Source organism: Papaver somniferum, chromosome 6 (assembly GCF_003573695.1).
Source record: "Papaver somniferum cultivar HN1 chromosome 6, ASM357369v1, whole genome shotgun sequence".
NCBI lineage: Eukaryota > Viridiplantae > Streptophyta > Magnoliopsida > Ranunculales > Papaveraceae > Papaver > Papaver somniferum.
This window is the reverse complement of record NC_039363.1, coordinates 141,484,349-141,503,077: the sequence shown is the minus strand read 5'-3', so window position 1 is coordinate 141,503,077 and position 18,729 is coordinate 141,484,349. Positions and strand designations below refer to the sequence as shown.

The 18,729-nt window shown below is 38.5% G+C and overlaps 3 protein-coding genes across 5 annotated transcripts; all 3 read left to right on the top strand.

The window, feature by feature from the left end:
* The first annotated feature begins 5,381 nt into the window (after positions 1-5,381).
* LOC113289577 (probable acyl-activating enzyme 1, peroxisomal) lies at positions 5,382-7,726 on the top strand. The gene is made up of 2 exons (XM_026538872.1): positions 5,382-5,838; positions 6,098-7,726. The coding sequence occupies exons 1-2, from the start codon at positions 5,512-5,514 to the stop codon at positions 7,538-7,540; spliced, it is 1,770 nt and encodes a 589-aa protein (XP_026394657.1). The 5' UTR covers positions 5,382-5,511; the 3' UTR covers positions 7,541-7,726.
* Positions 7,727-8,235: 509 nt separating this feature from the next.
* LOC113289576 (probable flavin-containing monooxygenase 1) lies at positions 8,236-11,252 on the top strand. Of its 2 annotated transcripts, XM_026538870.1 has the most exons (5): positions 8,236-8,519; positions 9,161-9,716; positions 9,962-10,137; positions 10,235-10,596; positions 10,721-11,252. In XM_026538870.1, exons 1-5 carry the CDS (start codon positions 8,319-8,321, stop codon positions 11,076-11,078), a joined length of 1,653 nt encoding a protein of 550 aa, XP_026394655.1. In that variant the 5' UTR covers positions 8,236-8,318; the 3' UTR covers positions 11,079-11,252. The 2 variants fall into 2 exon arrangements, with proteins under 2 accessions (XP_026394655.1, XP_026394656.1); XM_026538871.1 differs by having other exon boundaries at positions 8,381-9,716.
* A 1,270-nt stretch (positions 11,253-12,522) lies between these two features.
* On the top strand, positions 12,523-15,219 carry LOC113289575. 2 transcript variants are annotated; one of them, XM_026538867.1, is made up of 5 exons: positions 12,523-13,352; positions 13,428-13,504; positions 13,703-14,098; positions 14,231-14,384; positions 14,479-15,219. In XM_026538867.1, the coding sequence occupies exons 1-5, from the start codon at positions 13,331-13,333 to the stop codon at positions 15,018-15,020; spliced, it is 1,191 nt and encodes a 396-aa protein (XP_026394652.1). In that variant the 5' UTR covers positions 12,523-13,330; the 3' UTR covers positions 15,021-15,219. The 2 variants fall into 2 exon arrangements, with proteins under 2 accessions (XP_026394652.1, XP_026394653.1); XM_026538868.1 differs by lacking the exons at positions 13,428-13,504; positions 13,703-14,098.
* The last annotated feature ends 3,510 nt before the right edge of the window (positions 15,220-18,729 follow it).

Genomic DNA, 18,729 nt, shown 5'->3' with positions numbered 1-18,729 from the left:
AGTTTATGATTATAAAATATTCTATTATGCAATGAGAATCGGTGGGGTTTATATAGGTTCAAAGCTGACTTTTAGAGAAACCCTTGCATGAAGAGTCATATCCTTTCGTGGAGAATCACATCCCTTAGGAAAAGACATCTCATGTTGAAAATGTTTAAGTGAGCGGACACATCCATTCACAAAAGTCGTTTCAATTTGAATTTTAACTAACTAAATCACATTTTTATTCAAAAATTCAAACAATCCTTCACATTGAATAGAAATCCATGCTAACTTAATGCAGGCACTAAAAAGATTTTGTACGCGTAACAACGCTGCATCGGGATAGACGGATTTTTGCTTTGAATCTTCCACAACGAATACCTACCGGGTTTACTAGTCGCTTAGTGAACGCGATATCTTGAACTGCTCAACTTTATGATGTAAACCAATGCAACGGATATCACACAACTTATTTCCTTACATGATTGGTTCTCGGTTGTGTTCATTTCGATCTTGAACGTTCTCGGTATTCTATGAGTTCTTTAGAGTAACAGAAACTTGTAGTTATCGTAAAAGCGACCCCACTTCTCACTCATATAAGTAATCTCCTATTTAGAAGTATCCTGCCATACTTTTCTTAGCAACCCTAAGCTACATGAATCATTAAGAAGATTCTCAACCTCTAACTTGACAGACAACATTTTTTCATCATAGAAATGGGAAGAGTCACCGTGTTTCCGGTGAGTATAAATTTACAACTTAGTTGTCCCTTTTGAACATAGATAATCATGGGATCTCCAACCGCTAGGTTAGGTTTCTGCTGTAAATATTATTCTCTATTTTAGGCAATAATCCCATTTTCACCGACGATGCAATTATACGCTCTCTAGAGTTTTTATCGTTTGTCGGCCAGAAATAATTCACATACACTGTTTTTTTTAGATGCACGCATTTAAGAGAAATTGATTTATGGTATCATGTCGTCGATTTATTTGTCAACAAATGCCATGTTACCAACTATATGTTTTTACCAACGTGCATGTAATATACTTCAGCCGTAAGTATATCTACAAGGATATTCCAAAATCATTTTACTTCTTCTCCAACTTTGCATCCAAAGTCTTAAAGCCCATTGTTGATCTCAGTATCAACATCTATTTTAGATAATTTCCCTGCTACCACACTCTTCCACGATATTCACATAGTTTTATTTTTAGTTGATGTCTTTAAATCATTTACATCAATGATTCCATGTACATATCACTTTCCTAGATATGTCGTATATAGATTACTAATTATCCCCAATAATTTTCCTCATATTTCTTTGAATTCTAACTAAAATTTGTGTTTGAGTTATGTAAATTACTCACAAAATTTGTCTAACTCATTTACCACATATACCCACGCATGTCCGGTCAAGTACATTTATTTCTTGTACTAACTATAACTACGTCTTTTGAGCACCCCATATTTTTGAAGAATTCACCATATCTCATTATAATGAGACGATCATCTTCCCCATGATCATTCTTTTAACGAGTACTAAAAGAATTTTATACCTTGCTGAAAGACGATCAATAGATCATCTATCTGATGATTTCAATAGCACCCTTGCGGAACAAAACGAGACATTATAAGCCAATCCAAATAATGGACTGCTGTTATAGTGTTTAGCCAAAAAGAAACCCAACGTTAAGTACAACTCAGAAATCCGAAACATTCAAGGCGAAACTCCGCTGTGAGATCTATGTGTTTTTTCGTTGGGACACATTGATATGGTTATAGTACAAACACAAAAGAATTATAAATACTTACTTTTTTTTTTTTTTTGTATGAGTGGTGTGATTCCAATATGTTGCACTATTACTCTTTTAAAACTGATGACCAAGCGTGATGGACCATGAGTCACTTGACAGAACAGACAAATGGAGAAATTGAGGAAAAATGACATCTTCCCCACGTACAGTTCACCCACTACTATTGTCAAAATTAGCATGTCATTTCGAACTTATAGTTTTCCCTTCGTAACTTATAGTAACTAAGTTCACCATTACCACATTTATGTATCTTGCAATACTAGTGTTATATCCAGATTGAAACAAGAATTTCCTTTTCCCAAATTCTAACACACCTTTTAAGTGTATGAGATGATCAACAACCAACATCCATTCTGACTTGTGGACAGTTGATCAATGTCCCAAATTTATTACAAATGATGAGAAGCCGGTATCATTAGAAACATGAGAAATCACATCTCGTCAACTTACGAGAATTTAGAGGGATGCTCATGCCAAATTTGGGAATATCAAGATCCCATTATTGGTGTCTAAGACATCTGTTGAGAGGAGGAGATCAGATGTTTGATTTTAGAAGATGCATTTTTTTTCCAGTGAGATCATTCCCTTACCCATGCCAAGAGGTTTTTGGCCTTTGCATTAGTAATTGCCTTGTACTCATAGTTCTTTCTCAAATGGCTTTCTTATCAGAACCACAAGCCAGAAAAAACCATTCGTGGAAGAATGATTCTCTGCCCAAAATAGATTTGAGAAAAAATCTCCTTTCATAGGATCCAACTACTATATATATGGACTAAAACCATGAACCATTATGTACCATGCAATAATCAGTTTATACCATTACATAGATTGTCAAATGGTCGGGTGATTTCCATAGAAATGAAACAAAAGCATTAACAAATCTTCTGTTTATCTAGTCACTTCACCATTTACGGGACTGAGGTTTTTCCAAAGATGCAAAATACCGTAACTGATAAAATCTTAATGAAAAGACGCATCCCTGTAATCTTAGGCATACATGGTTGACATTTAGTGTCGGTTATTAAGAAATTTTACTATTCACAATCTTGGATTGCTAATATTTATTAAGTCACGCAAAAAAGATTAACTTGACCTCTTGAACACGTAAAACTTGATACAGATTTGTTCTTGACATTTCCTAAGAAGATTTTCCGCAAATCTTTGATAGATCGTTAGATAATTCTTTATAGTGGAAAGATTATATCTCCAGAAAAGAATTCCATCGCACATCATAAGCAAATCAGTAACGACGATATACAGATTAACGTCTTAAGATTGTTGGAAAATTATCTTCGTTACAGATTCCTCAATAAATTCGTGCATCATATTCACCGACTCATTACAACATTTTGTAACTACGATCCTGTTATGTATTACATCCCGTAATACCAACATAAAAACGAGAAAAGAAGAAAATAGAGAGACGATCTATCTAAAATACATTAAACAAAACTTACTTGAAACGAGACGAGTAATCTCTTTTCTTAAGACGTTAATCGTCCTGTGTATATGTTATAATGGTTTCATAACGACACGTCTCTCAAGATATAACTACATTGGAATAACGACGAATACATCGAACGCAATCTGATGTAGTACAAACTCTTCTTTTGACACTTGACCATAGATGCAAATTACAATTTTCCAGTACTAGTTTATGACTTTAAAACATTCTATTATTCATTGAGAATGAGTGGGGTTTATATACTAATTTACGACTTTAAAACATTCTACTATTCATTGAGAATCAGTGGGGTTTATATAAGTTTAAAGGTGACTCTCAGGGAAATCCTATCATGAAGAATCATATCCTTTCGTAGAGAGTCAATCCCTTAGGAAAAGATACCTCATATTGAAAAGGTTTAAGCGAGCAAACACATCCATTCATACAAGTTGCTTCAATTTGAATTTCAAACAGCTAAATCACAATTCTATTCAAAAATTCCAACAAAAAATTTAGGATTATTTGGTTTTTGGTACTCAGGTTTTGTTCAAAACCTGTGTTTGGTCTAACATTTGTCCAGCCTTTGCGTTTGGTCTAGAATCCAACGTTGACTTTGGTGGACTTTCTTAAGTTAAAATTTCAGTCAATAAATAGGTAATTAACTAATTACTAAAATATGTATTACTTAATTAACATTGACTAACCAAGTCCTCAACTCATCAATACACATGTACGATCGTTCTTAGATTTTTACCCCATCAAAAAAATAATGGCTTAGATTACAATACGTGTCACTTTCCCTTCCTCCTCTTCCCACGACGATCCCTGGTTTCCAACTCCACCCCATCCTCGATAAAATAGTCACCATTACCAGATTTTTTGATTTGTTTAAAATAAAAGAATCAAGGTTATGATTACTGATTTCCCTATTAAATCAATTGGCTAAAGAAATTTTAAGATTGAAGTTACTGATTTCAAGATGTAACTGATTAGCTAGGGTTTTAGATCAATTAGTTAGGGTTTCAAATCAATTAGCTAGGGAGTAAAATTTCTGAAAACCATAAATTGAAGCTACAAGTACAGAGACAACTACTCACCGTTATGTGTATAGTTGCTTGTGGGCAACAACATGGCTGCTACTTCATGTTACAAGAGAGAGATCTCAAGTTTTAAGACAAGGAACAATCAGGCGATACAATTTGTTGGAGTTGGGGTAGAGTTATTGATCGATAAATCAATAATGAACAAGACTTGGGTAAGTGGTGAACTTGTATGAGAAAATCTTAAAGTCTTAATTGAGTATTGATTGACAGCAACTACAGAACATAATGAACGTATTTGGGGGTTCTTGACATGGGATGAAATTGAGTTAATTTTGAAGCTAAAAAACAGGGTTAGAAAAATGGTTGCTGCCATTAATTAATGGTTCTCAAAGATACGTAATCAGTGAGTTTTGACTTTTAAACATAATGGAAACACGGAGCTGGTGATGCGAGATTCAGACGGTTTCATTCGATCCGAAAAGTGAATATGTTGTTGTTTGTGGTGGTGGTGCCAAGGAGAATGAAGAACTCGATAAGAGTATAAAGAAGAAGCCGATGTGAAATTGTGAACTAGTGATAACAGAACTGTAAACAGCGTAACTAATTAGTGTATTTTTTTTTTAATAATTACTTAACTGAAGTCAAGATTTGAGACGGTCAACGAAGGCCAATGTTAGTCTTTAGACTAAACGTAAAGATTGGACAAATGTTAGACCAGATCCAGGTTTTGGTCAAAACCGAGTACCAAAAACCAAATAATCCAAAATTTTACTCGTTACTTTTTCTTATTTACACTACCGGTCTTGAAACGACTACAAATAAGGATCTTGATGGAGAAAAGGTGGGACCTTATTTACATCATGCGAATGCGCACGTGCGGACTCAGACAAGCAATTTCGTAAATGTCGGAACGGAAAATATCACCTTTGAAGGAAATCTTACTATGGTACCTTTTGTTGCAGCAGTGATTTTTACATCGCGAAAAAAAATAACTGCTGAATTTGGTAAACGAAAGATTCGTTGCAGGTTTGACTTTTGGGATATTCTTACAATAATTTCAACCTAAGGTCATACGTTGTTAACCAAGTCAATGGGATATGGTTTTCAAGGTTTGTACCTAACTAGTAAGCCTAACTGCTAGATCCAGTCAATAGTACAATTAGCTTACCATCTTCACTAGTGAGTATCACTGAATAACAATTTCTGCTCAGTTACTAGAATCAAAATGAATTTTATGTTTAGGAAATTTCTTCCCCCTTCAAGGTCAGTAATCTATGCATTGAAAAGAAATCAACCAAATTTCATACAAAAATCTCATTTTTCAAAGAATTCAGAATCAAATCATGTGAAATCAATGGAGGGGTTAGTTAAATGTTCAGCTAATTATGTACCTCTGTCTCCTATTAGCTTCTTAGAAAGATCAGCTATTGCTTATGGAAATAGAGTATCTGTTATTTATGGTACTGTGAAGTTCACTTGGAGACAAACACTTGATAGATGTCTTAAACTTGCTTCTTCTCTTACTCAACTTGGGATTTCTCGTGGTGATGTTGTAAGTTCTTAACAATCTTTTTAATCTTTATCTTGTATTCATTTGCGGGATGTTCTTTTCTTTTCTTTTATTTCATTTTGATTAATTACTTCGATTTCTGTAACGTTACTTAATCAGGAAATGATTTTGTATTTCTCAATTTCACATAGTAGTTGTTAAGTTAATTGGATGTAACTTGCATATTATTACTGAACATGCTTTTATTAAATCAGTTCAGAACTTGGATCGAAGTAATTGATCATTCTTAGAAACTGAGCAGGTAGCGACAGTATCCCCAAATGTCCCTGCAATGTATGAGCTGCATTTTGGTGTTCCAATGGCAGGGGCAATACTATGTACACTCAATACTCGCCATGATTCAGCCATGGTTTCGATCCTATTGAAACATTCAGAAGCCAAGATCATCTTTGTAGACTACCAGTTCCTTGATGTTGTTCGTGGAGCATTTGACCTTCTATCTAAAGCGAACTGCACACTCCCTCGTTTGGTGTTGATATCGGATTCTGAAAATTCGTCAAAGACTATAAACATCTCAACATCTAGTGATTTAGAGTATGAGAAGCTTCTTGAATTGGGAATTACTGAGTTTGACATCCGACGGCCAAATGATGAATTCGACCCAATATCCATAAATTATACTTCAGGAACAACGTCTAGTCCGAAAGGAGTTGTTTTCAGCCACAGGGGTTCTTATCTTAATTCTCTTGCTACAGTTATGCTTCATGATATGGGTGCAATGCCTGTTTATTTATGGACTGTGCCTATGTTTCACTGCAATGGTTGGTGTCTCACATGGGGGGTGGCAGCTCAAGGTGGTACCAATGTATGCCTTAGAAATGTCACTCCCAAGGGTATTTATGACAGCATTGCTCTTCATAAGGTGACCCACATGGGCGCTGCCCCTACTGTCTTAAACATGATTGTTAATGCACCAGGCAATGATCGTAGTGCACTGCCTTGCAAAGTCAACATATTGACAGGAGGTTCAGCTCCACCTGCAGGAATTATTTTTAAGATGGAAGAGTTGGGTTTCAATATAAGTCACATATATGGCTTGACAGAAACCTATGGTCCAGCAACAATTTGTGCATGGCAACCTGAGTGGGATTCCTTACCCCCTGATGAACGCGCAAAGAAGAAGTCTCGACAAGGGGTGCAACATATAGGTCTGGAGGTTGATATTAAAAATCCGGTCACCCTAGAAAGTGTACCGGATGATGGGAAAACCGTGGGGGAGGTAATGTTTAGAGGTAATACTGTGATGAACGGATACTTTAAAGATTTAAAAGCAACTGGAGAAGCTTTAAGTGGCGGATGGTTTCGAAGTGGTGATCTAGCTGTGAAGCACTCTGATGGTTTCATAGAGGTAAAGGATCGGTCTAAAGATATTGTTATATCAGGGGGAGAAAACATCAGCACAATCGAAGTTGAATCAGTGTTGTTTAGTCATCCATCAATATTTGAAGCTGCGGTTGTTGGCAGACCTGATAACCATTGGGGTGAGACGCCGTGCGCATTTGTGAAGTTGAAGGATGGGTGTAGTGCAAATGCCGAGGAGATTATTCAGTATTGCACGGACAGGTTGCCACGCTATATGGCTCCTAAAACTATTGTTTTTGCTGATCTGCCAAAAACCTCAACTGGAAAGACACAGAAGTACATTCTCAGGGAGAAAGCAAAATCAATGGGAAGTCTCTCTTAAAGAATTGAATCACTTATGGTACCACGTCCTTAGATGGCAAGAAGTATGAAAATAAGCCAGATTAATCTGGCGCAAATGCATCCTTGTAACCAACAAAGTGTTTCAGGTATATAATAGTGTAATGTACTACATTAATGTGAATTAAGGATCCACTATAATGCAAATATATTTAGAACATTTTCAGCAGCTTTTCCTTTTTCTTTTACTTTTCCTGTATAAATATACTCCAGTATAGGCTTAAAGAACAGCATACTGGGACTCTGGGAGAAAGATGTGGTTTATGCTCCCTTAGTTCCTGAGTTACTTTTTTGAGAACTGAAGTAGCGAAAGACTACACGACTGAACTACTGAAACAAACTTAAGAAGATACAGAAATTCTGGCAAGCTACTCACATGATCACATCTGTGAAGTGCGCACTATGTATAATTATCAACCCAACACTTAAATCTTTGAAAGGAAGTAGCTCTTTTACTTTCTTTGCCATGATTGTACCTTGCTGTTGCTTTATATGCGACTCATCACATCTGACTCTCTCTGTCTCATTCTTTCTGTCATTTATACCCCTGTGGTCCAGGCCATTCTGTGGGTCTTTTAAAATAAATTTCGGGGGTATAATTGAGAGATAAACTCAATGTTCACTGGCCTATTCTTTCTCTCTCCCACTCTCTGTAGGGCCTGGAGTCCCTGGACTGAATTAAAAGCTGAAGAAAATACTCAAAACACAAATTGGAATTTGAAGAGAACCAAAGCTGTTAAAAAAAATTTGAAAAAGAATCAATGGAGGGTTTAATTAAATGTTCTGCAAATTACATACCTTTGTCACCGATTAGTTTCTTAGAACGATCATCGGTTGTTTATGGAGATATAATCTCCGTTGTTTATGGAAGTACAGTTAAATTTACATGGAAGCAAACTCGGGAAAGATGTGTGAAACTTGCTTCTGCTCTTACTCAACTTGGGATATCCCGTGGTGATGTTGTAAGTTCTTTTTTTTTTCTTTTTGTTAAGAAGTTTCAATCTTTTCATTTTTGGGTTTCCACTGAATGTTGAGGGTGTTCAATATTTTGATTGAGTGTCATCTGTTTTGAGGGTTTTTATTTTCTTTCTTTGTTGCTCATTAGATCATTTTTGAGTCTTGTATGCTTGATTAATGTTTGATTTTATGTTTGTGGATTAGGTTGGATTTTCTGTGTCATTTTGTTTTTGCTTTTCTTTTATCATGCTTTTCTTTGGGTAAGCCAAAACTGTGGGAAGTACTTGCTTAATTGATGAACGCTGTTTTACCTTTGTAATGCAAATTTCTTCATGTTCTTGAAGTAATTTTAGATTCCGAAAAAGACTAGTTTTGCTACTCCATCAATCTTTAGTATGTGTTGGGTAGTCATGGCTCTAGTTGGTATGAAGTCAAAGAGAGACAAAATTATTGAAATGAGATATTAGGTGACATCAATCAGATTCAGAATCAGAACAACCCTCACTACCCACTATCTTCAAATCAATCAACAGTTGCAGGTTTAATGGAGAGAAGGGTTGGGATAATTGGAGCAGGAATAAGTGGGCGATTAGCTTGTAAATATGTTCTTGAGAAAGGATTTCAACCCATTGTTTTTGAATCACAGCCTGGTCTTGGTGGAGTTTGGACTCAAACAGTTGAAACAACAAAACTTCAATCACCAAGACAATCTTTTGTGTTCTCTGATTTTCCATGGTCCGTTGAAGAAGAGTATCCAGATCATAATCAAGTTGTAGAGTATTTAGAATCTTATGCTCTTCATTTTGGTTTACTTCCTTATATCAAATTCAACACCAAAGTTATCAACATTGACTATTTAGTACAAGAAGGCCAAGATATGCTCTCATGGAGTCATTGGGGTGGTTCAGATCAGGCTTTCAGTAATCCCAAAGGTAAATGGGAAATTACTACTGAACATCAAGCTTATGAAGTAGAATTTGTGATTCTTTGCATTGGGCGGTTCTGTGGAGTTCCAAATATTCCTGATTTCCCACCAAATAAAGGTCCAGATGTATTTACTAAAGGTAAAGTTATGCATTCTATGGATTACTCTGCCATGGATGATGCTGACGCTGCCAAATTCGTCAAAGGCAAACGTGTTACAGTCGTTGGACTTCAAAAATCAGCTTTGGACATTGCTAATGAGTGTGCCATAGCCAACGGTATGTAACTATAAATCTTGTCTGTAGTTTATTGAACTGCTGCTAATTGTCACCCCAAAATCTGTCCACCTAGATGAATAGCTCTGAATCTGCCCGTTGACCTCGCACCCTAACGTGTTTAAGATATCCGCTCTTATATGATGCATTCTAGACCTTATATGTGGCAGATGCCCCTACTGTTTAACAAATTTTAAGGCTGATAATTTCATCAGTGAATCTTCATTTCCATTAATTTAATTTTGCAGGAGTGGAAAATCCTTGTACGTTGATATTCAGAAGTGGACATTGGAATGTACCTGATTATCTTCCCTGGGGTGTCTCTCTTGCTTCACTCTACCTTAATCGTTTCTCTGAGCTTATGTTTCATAAACCTGGTGAAGGACTGTTTCTTAGTCTCTTAGCTACCTTGCTTTCGCCTCTGGTTAGTGATTCTGGACTTCATCATTATATTATGCAGTTTACAGTGACTGGGATTCACAAAATGTAAATCTTTGATTAATTATGATGACTTTGTTTAGAGGTGGGCAATTTCGAAATTTGTTGAAAGCTATATCAAATTCAAATTTCCTCTGAAGAAATACAATATGGTACCAGATAATAGTTTCTCTCAAGAAATTTCATCTTGCTTGCTCGCCATGGTACCCGAAAAATTCTTTGATAGAGTGGATGAAGGAAGCATCATATTGAAGAAGTCAAAGGGGTTCAGCTTCTACAAAGATGGGTTGATATTTGACGATGATGCGGGAGCGACTCTAGAAACTGATGCAGTCATCCTTGCTACCGGTTATAAAGGTGATGAAAACCTTAAAAGGATCTTCAAATCGCTCACGTTTCAAAATTACATCATGGGTTCGCCAAACTCCACAGTTCCGTTGTTCAGGTATGACCCATAGTGATAATATATCAGATTCAGACCAATGATACACTATTACACTGGTTGTTTTTTATCTTTCAACATGATATATGACCTGTTTTATTTTTGTACACGGATTGTATCTGTGCAGAGAATGTATTCACCCGCGGATACCCCAATTGGCGATAATTGGGTTTTCTGAGGGTCTCTCGAATTTGTATACATCGGAAATGAGGTGTCGATGGTTAGCACATCTTCTGGACGATGGGTTCAGGTTGCCAGGTATAATAGAGATGGAGAAAGATATCTTGAAATGGGAAAAATACATGAAACGTTACTGCGGTCAGTACTATAGGAGGTCTTGCATTGCTGTAGTGCACATTTGGTACAATGATCAGCTGTGCAAGGATATGGGTTTTAATCCAAAGAGGAAGAAGGGATTTTATGCAGAGCTCTTCGAGCCTTACAGAACCATGGATTACGCAAATCTAACTCAAAAGAAAGATTGAAGGATTGCCCAATCCTTGTAAATTGAAATTCGACTTATTGTGTGGTTTTGGACCTTACGGTCTCCCTCAAATATTTGGCATCGGCCTCATGGAAAAATAGGCATTTCAGATAAATTACCGCCTCTTTTCAGGCTTTCAGCACTAAATATATCCCCAGTTGGGGGTCGGAATTCAGCTAATTGTATATTAAGTACGCCCAAGCAAGGGTCAAATATATTACCGCCTGACCTTAACTTTAAAAGGTGAACCCAGTCGCTGGATCCCATATCCTGTGTATTTAGCATTTCCGTTGCATATCTCAGTTTTAGATGCTGCTGACAAATGCATCATTGTCAAGCCTATAAGAGTGTCCCAATACAAATCGGTACAGTGAATAAAGTGTGTCTTATCCTTCTTCTTGGCATGCTTAGATAGACGTAAACTTTTTTCCCAAATTTGATAAGCGGTCAACCGGTATATGTCGCATCATGTCGAGTTAAGACTGTAACCACTGGAAATCCAGCCGTACACCCAAGTAGTAAACTAAGACATCTTAAGGACCAAGCAAAATCAAAATCCTGATCATTAATTTATGAAAATAATACAAATACGAGGACTTAGATAAACCCTAATATCTCTACATAGACTATACTTCTCTCCCAACCAAAACTTCATCCCCTTACAATGACCAAAGATCTCTATTTATAGGCAAACTAGTTAGTGGAAGACAACTCATTTTATTTCGCCGGATATCACACATTCCATGTGAACTTTGCTTTTTTACTTCGCCCACGCCATTTTTCATAAAGCTTTCCCCTCATTTTCGTCGATAATCTCGGCACTTGTCGGGACAGCTGTATCATTTCTTGCTCAACAATCCATATACCTCGTCAGATGTCTTCTCGTTCATGTAACCTTATTTCGCCTATCCAGTTTCGCAGATGATGCCTTGTTCAACACTCCAACGGGCCCTTCGTGTCTCCAATCTATTTCGCTTATTCATCAACTTCGTATCGTTCCTTTGTATTCAGATCTATTTACTTCCGTCGATCCTACGAACTTCGCAGATCCGATAATACTAGGAGTAACTCTAACAGCTGATTTGACAACTCAGTGATCACTATTTTTGGGAAATGATACAAGATCTTTTGGCAAGATTTCTAAACCTAATTCGTGCTTTTTTGTGTGAACACGTGGTGAGTACATTTTTTGTACCTACATTTTTTCTTTTCTTATTCTATTCGAGTGATGCGAGAATGAGAATGAATAAGAATCATTCGAAATTTTCTAGCCGCCACGTTTCCCTTATCTTTGCTTCCACGTGGTCCCCTTGTCTGTTCTACTGCTCATCACCGGTTCATATCCTCCGATCGTGCGCATGACCTGCCTTAGTCGGTTACCCTTCCTTCTACTATAAATGCTCTGATCCTCCCGGTCTTTCTCTCTTATATATCCCCTTCTCCTGCTATTACTGTCGTTTCTTTTGTTGTCGCCTATCATTCTATCTTTCCTTTCTTATTTCTTTGTTTCTGTTCTTGAATTATCGAGGTCTTTTAATCTTTTCGTCAATGGCTCCTAAAAAGATTCGTCCTCCTGCCGTGTCCAAAACTTCCAAGGAATTCAAAGCGGATTTTCAAATGATGGGGTTAACTTTATCTCCAGCAGTTGATTCTTCCGTGTCTCCTCCCGTTGCTGCGGATAAATCCATGGAACTAAACTATCGATGGATCCAAGCCGAGACTTGGACCCCTACCAGAATGATGACCACCGTAGACCAATTGCGAGTTGGTCTTGTATTCCCTTTTTATGAAATAACCCTCTTTTCTACGAGATACTGGTCAAACTTCAGCGGGGCGTTTACCAGCTATGTGCGAATGCAATTCGTATTTCAAACAAATTTGTCAGACGTTCGAAGGGAGGCCCCTCTCAAATTCCGCTAGCGGCGAAATCGTCAACTCTGCAGATTATAATATCGACTCCTTTTCGGCGAATCTATATCGGCAAAGCTATGACTAACAGGAAATATCAGGAATGGGTATCAAACTTGCTCGCAGTCATATGGATAATCCCTCTGTAGCCCTACTCCAAGATGTCGAACCTTTTGGCAAGCCGCGAAATGATCGTCTTCGTTGTTCCAATGACGAGGACTGGATGATGTTCCCTGTAATTGTGGAGGGCCCTGCGATCTGGGGTTTTGACGAGAATGGTAACGCGCGTTCTGGTCCTCTTCCCGAGCATATTCATCTCGCGAATTACGAGCCTGGGAGGCTCCGATGGCCCGAAATGCACATCGAGGTAAGATTTGTTTTCTTCTTAGTTTTCTTACCCTTGACTTGATGCACCTTTTAACCTTTTCATTCTTTGCTATAGTACCCATTTCCTCCCCCGGTCTGTTGAAAGATCGCTCGAGAAAACCACCTATTGTCGAATCCCCTTCCTCTGAACCGGTATGTCTTTCCTTTTATATTTCGCTTCTTTCGTTATCGTGTTACCTTCTAACTTTATACTCCTCAAGCTGCGGTAAGAACTAGAAGTTCGAAGAAACGTGATCATCGTTCTGTCCCTTCTTCCTTTGGCCAGGTATTTCTTCTTTTTTAGTTCGTGACCTATATCCCTTCGTCATCTTCTGACCTTTTGGCTTACAGGGTGGCTCTTCCGTATCTCCTCCTGCTAAAGATCCTCCAAAGCGTCAGCGTAGGGTCCTTGATTTAACTGGTCTAACTCAAGTCCAGGTTCCTAAAGCAACTCCGAACCAATCTATTCCTCCTCCCAAGTGTCAGCAGTCTGATCCCCTTCGCGAAGTTACTCATTCTCAACCTACTCCTACTGTCCTCGTAGATGAGTCATCCAACATGCCATCCAAGGGCATGGGTAAGAAAAAGACCTACGAAGTGGAAGACCCTGCCTATGTTCCTGACATGGACTTTCTTAGGGATATTTTCGTTTCAACTCGTGAGAATGCCTCCCTAAGATCCCCTGCTGCTGAGTCTTTGGCTTCTTTTAGCTCTGATGTTTTCTTGGCTGAGGATCAATCTTTCATAGTGAATGCTTCTTTGAACCTCTCTCTTCAAACCATGTTGCTATAATGGGTTTGATGCGTCTTAGCATATTAAATCTGGGATCCTTCTTTTCTTATCTCGTGGGCTTTCTTTAACTCGTCGTTTAATTCGCAGGAATTCAACCGCAACATGGATCATCTTGTTGAGACCAGAATGTCTCACGAGCAGTTGACGAACTCTAACGCTCGTATTTGTGAACTCGAAAGGCATCTTGCTGGGGAGAGAAAGTACTCATCTGAGCAGGAGAGCAAAGTCGATGAGCTTCGTAGTAAGTTATCACTTATTTATTCCTCTTTTCTTTGAACATTTTCTTCCTCCTTTAGCTTTTCTTTGGTTTCATCTCCCTTCTTTTGTTTTTACAGAGTCTGAGCGAAGCTTCAAGGATCAGGTTTTCCTTCTATCTCGTCAAAGGGATAATCTTTCCAAGGAGGTTTCCAGTCTCAAAGAGGAGATCATGTTTTTGAATGAAGACCTTACTGCCATGGACAAGGACGCTGCTAAGGTCGCAAAGCTTACTCGCAAAAATGCTCAGGATGCTAAAGTCCAACTCTTCAATGATTTCTGTGATTCTCGCGGTATTCCCCGCGAACCTTTAGATCTCGAGATATTCTCCGACGATGAACCTGTTGATGACAAAACAGTTCATGTCGACGAAGATGCTGAGGATACTGAGACCGACGAGGATGATGAGGGTACCGAGACCGACGAGGACCTCAAGATTGAGCAAAATAAGGGGAAAACTCTTTTGACTATCCATACTTCCAACATTCCTTCTTCTTCGTCGAGTCATTTGGAGCAGCCTCATGGTACAAACAACGTTGAAGATGGCAGCCTCGATCAAGAACTCAAGGAATATGGTGGTGGTGGAACGGTCCCTATTCAACAACGATCTTCCCAACCTTAATTTACTGTCCTCCCTGACTCTTGTTTTTGATATCTCCACTCCTTAATACCTTACCTGAACTGGGCGCTCCCAAGCTTGGGGGCAGAATATTTTGGATTTTTTATTTTTGCTTTTCTTGGTCATAATTATAATGCGACATATGTTTACCAATTTTCCGTAAGTTTAACTTTATGCTTATTTTTATTCTTCTTCCTGCCAAGTATATATTTTCGACCGAAATACACAAAAGAATACCAAATGTAGAACTATATACTTGCCTCTTATTTTTTTGTGTGATTCCGAGACAACCCTTTTGCTTCCTCGCAATATCTTTGTTGAGTACTTTACTGCCTTAGTTCTTTCGATGTTAGTCCGGTTACTTTCCGAGCTTTATTTGCTTCTTGCTTGATAGTTTTCACTTTTGTCAAGTACTCATCCCCGCTTCTACCTTTAGAGATTTAGAATTTGCTAAGGTGAAACTCATAAGAATATAAAATATAAAAGTATATACTTGTCCTTTATTCTTATGAAGCGTCCCGTAGCATATCTATTATCTTTGTGTCACATTTCGATTTTGTGTTCATGTCCTGTACTTCGCATGTTGCACCTTATCTTGACTTGGGCTGGTTTATCTCATGGAATATATCCGATCCTGACCTTGTTCTGCTTTCATTGCTTTGTTTGGATATTGATTTTACTGCTTCGCCCTTATGACAGTCTCATGTTCTTCTTCATTTTGTCTCTATTTGGTGATTTTGCGTCAACATCTGGTTTTGTTTTTGGTGTTATTTCACATTTGCCTCTATTTTGCCTCTTGTGTTTCTCATAATTTTGGGTTATGAATTGTCACGGGTATGGTTTTATTGTCTTCTACTTGTGTTAAATTTTGGTCTTACCGGTCTGTTGAGTAGGACTTACTGTGCCCCTGTCTTCTACTTGTATATGGCTATACGAGGTCTTATTGCGCTTCCTAATTAAGGTGTTATTGCGCCTCACCCTATCATTAAGGGTATTAATTCGACGAAGTCTCAGGCGCTCGTTATCCTTTGCGAATAGCGATCCATCAACCTCTCCTCAACAATCATATTGAGGTCTTATTTCGCGACAATACAACATGCCTAATTTTTCCCATGAATAATTAGCCTCGTGGTATTGCAGTCTTTTTTTGTCACGCAACTCCCTATTCTGGAGGGTGTCGTCCCTTTATGCTCCTCCTGAATTTTTCCTTCAAGGAGGTTAACCCTAACATGCATGTTGGTCTCCTCCCTTCCGGTTATTACGACAGTCAGTTGTTTTATGACTTCTTATCCCTTTCGCCGATATGGCTAATGGTTACGAAGTCACACCCTAGGTGAGGTTTCTTTGGGACCGAGTGCGTCATAGCCAGGACTTTCCATACGGTCATGGACGGTAACGCTCCAGACGTCCCAGGCACCCGCAGCTCAACCGAATACTTCGGCGCGCTGGTCATATTTCTGCACCCCTTACCGAAGGCCATCATAAAAGGGACCCTCAGCGGATAGGTCTTATCATTGCCCATAGCTTATGTCTTTAGGAGTTGTTCACGACGTGCGTTAGGACTTATTGTTGCCTCTTTCACTTTCGTGCAAACTAGGCTGCACGTCGTGGATTCCCAGCCTTCCTAGGCGAAGGTTTTAAGTTTCTCTGAAACTGTTTTACTTCGTGGGTCTTATAAGCCTCCTAATCTGAGGTCTTACTTGCCTGTTTTAAATGTCTCCTTTTTCCCAAATATATGCACTTTCAGATACGAAAAGATATTTCATTAATAAATTCTTTTTCATTACATATTCTTTTATTTTTGCGACAATCTTTGATGAAGGATAATACTTCTTGATATAGATCGTATTCCAAGGATGATAAAGCTTTCGGTCTTTCCTTTCAATTTCGCCGTATATTATCTTCCCTTCTGCATCCGTACCCTTTCCTTCACAGTCTGCAAGCTCATATAGGCTCCATTCCCCACTATGTATACGGGCCTTCCCGCGTGGGTTCTAACTTCCCTCGTGATCCCCTTTGATATGGCGGTATCTCTCGCAACACAAGCTCACCTGGTACAAAACCTCGTGTCTTTACATTCTTATTATATTCTCGAGACAACCTTTGATGGTAATTCGTCATATTTCGTAGTGTTGTTTCTCTATTTTCTTCAAGATCTTCCCACTTCGCCAGAATAAAATCTGAGTTTAATCCCTTTTCCCATGCTTCCCTTTTAGTTGTTGGGAGGATGATTTCAGTTGGCAAAACTGCCTCTACTCCATATGTCAAACATAAGGGTGACATTCCCGTGGAGTCTCGCCTTGTCGTTCGGTACGACCATAACACATTAGGAACTTGTTCACACCATGCTTTATGGTGTCCTTCCAACTTCTTTTTTAGTGTAGATGCTTGTTCGTAGCCTCCGCTTGCCCATTACTTTGTGGGTATAACGGAGTCGACTTTCCAGATTGAATTTTAAACGCGTTGAACAACATTCTTATATTTTCTCCTTCAAATTGTTTCCCATTGTCAGAGACAATCATAACTGGTATCCCAAATATGCATATAATGTGTTCGAGAATGAAATCGTAAACATCACCATCTCGAGTATGCTGTAGAGATTTCGCTTCCACCCACTTCGTAAAGTAATCTTTTGCCACTATCAGGTATCTTCTCTGCTTAGTCCCAGTTACAAACGGTCCCACGATATCTATGCCCCACATGGCGAAGGGCCAGACACTTAGCACAGAATTCAAACTCGTGGAAGGTGCATGTATCCTTTTCCCAAATCTTTGACATGCCTCACATTGGGTTAAAATGTATTTCGCGTCCTTATGCATGTGCGGCCAGAAATAACCTTGTGTTCTAGTTTTATATGCTAGGGATTTGGTTCCGCTATGGTTGCCAGCATCACCATAGTGGATCGACTTCATAATTTTTGTCCCTTCCTTCTGCGATAAGCATCTCATCAAGGGGACCAAATATGATCTTCTGTATAAGACCCCTTCTCGCATCTCGTAGTTCGTAGCTTTGCTTTTAATTTTATTTGCCTCTTATCTATCTCGTGGAAAGTATCCTTTCGTCAAATAGTTATAAATGGGAGCTCGCCAATCCTCATCATCCATCTCCATATCTCCTCCTTCTATAAGCATGACCTTAGGCTCTTCATCTTCTTTGCTTACTGATGGCTGCATTAAGCGCTCAATACGGATGTGTTCAATGGTTGGATCTATAACCATTGAAGCTATAAAATCAAGGGCATTTGCATGTCTGTTATTATCTGTACATATGTTCCTCCAGATTATACTTCGTATCTTGGCGAGTATTCCTTCACGAGTTGCAAATATTTCTGCATCACTGGTTCGACCGCGTTATATCTCCCTTCGATTTTTCGCACTACCAATTGTGAATCGCTGGTAATTCTCACCTCATCTAATCCCATTTCAATCGCGATCCCTAATGGTTGTACCAGTCCTTCATATTCAGTCTCATTATTAGTTGCTTTGTATTCTAACCGAAAGCAGAATACCATTCTGACTCTTCCAGGCGAGGTAATCACAATCCACATTCCTCCTCCTGAACTGTTTGAAGATCCATCAACAAATATCTCCCATCTTCGGGGATGGCTTTCCTTTAACAAATCTTTTGGGTCTGGGCGACCTTGATCTATGTCCATCATCTCTTCTACCCCTTCATCTTCCGCCGATGGAAATTCGGCAAGGAACTCTGCAAT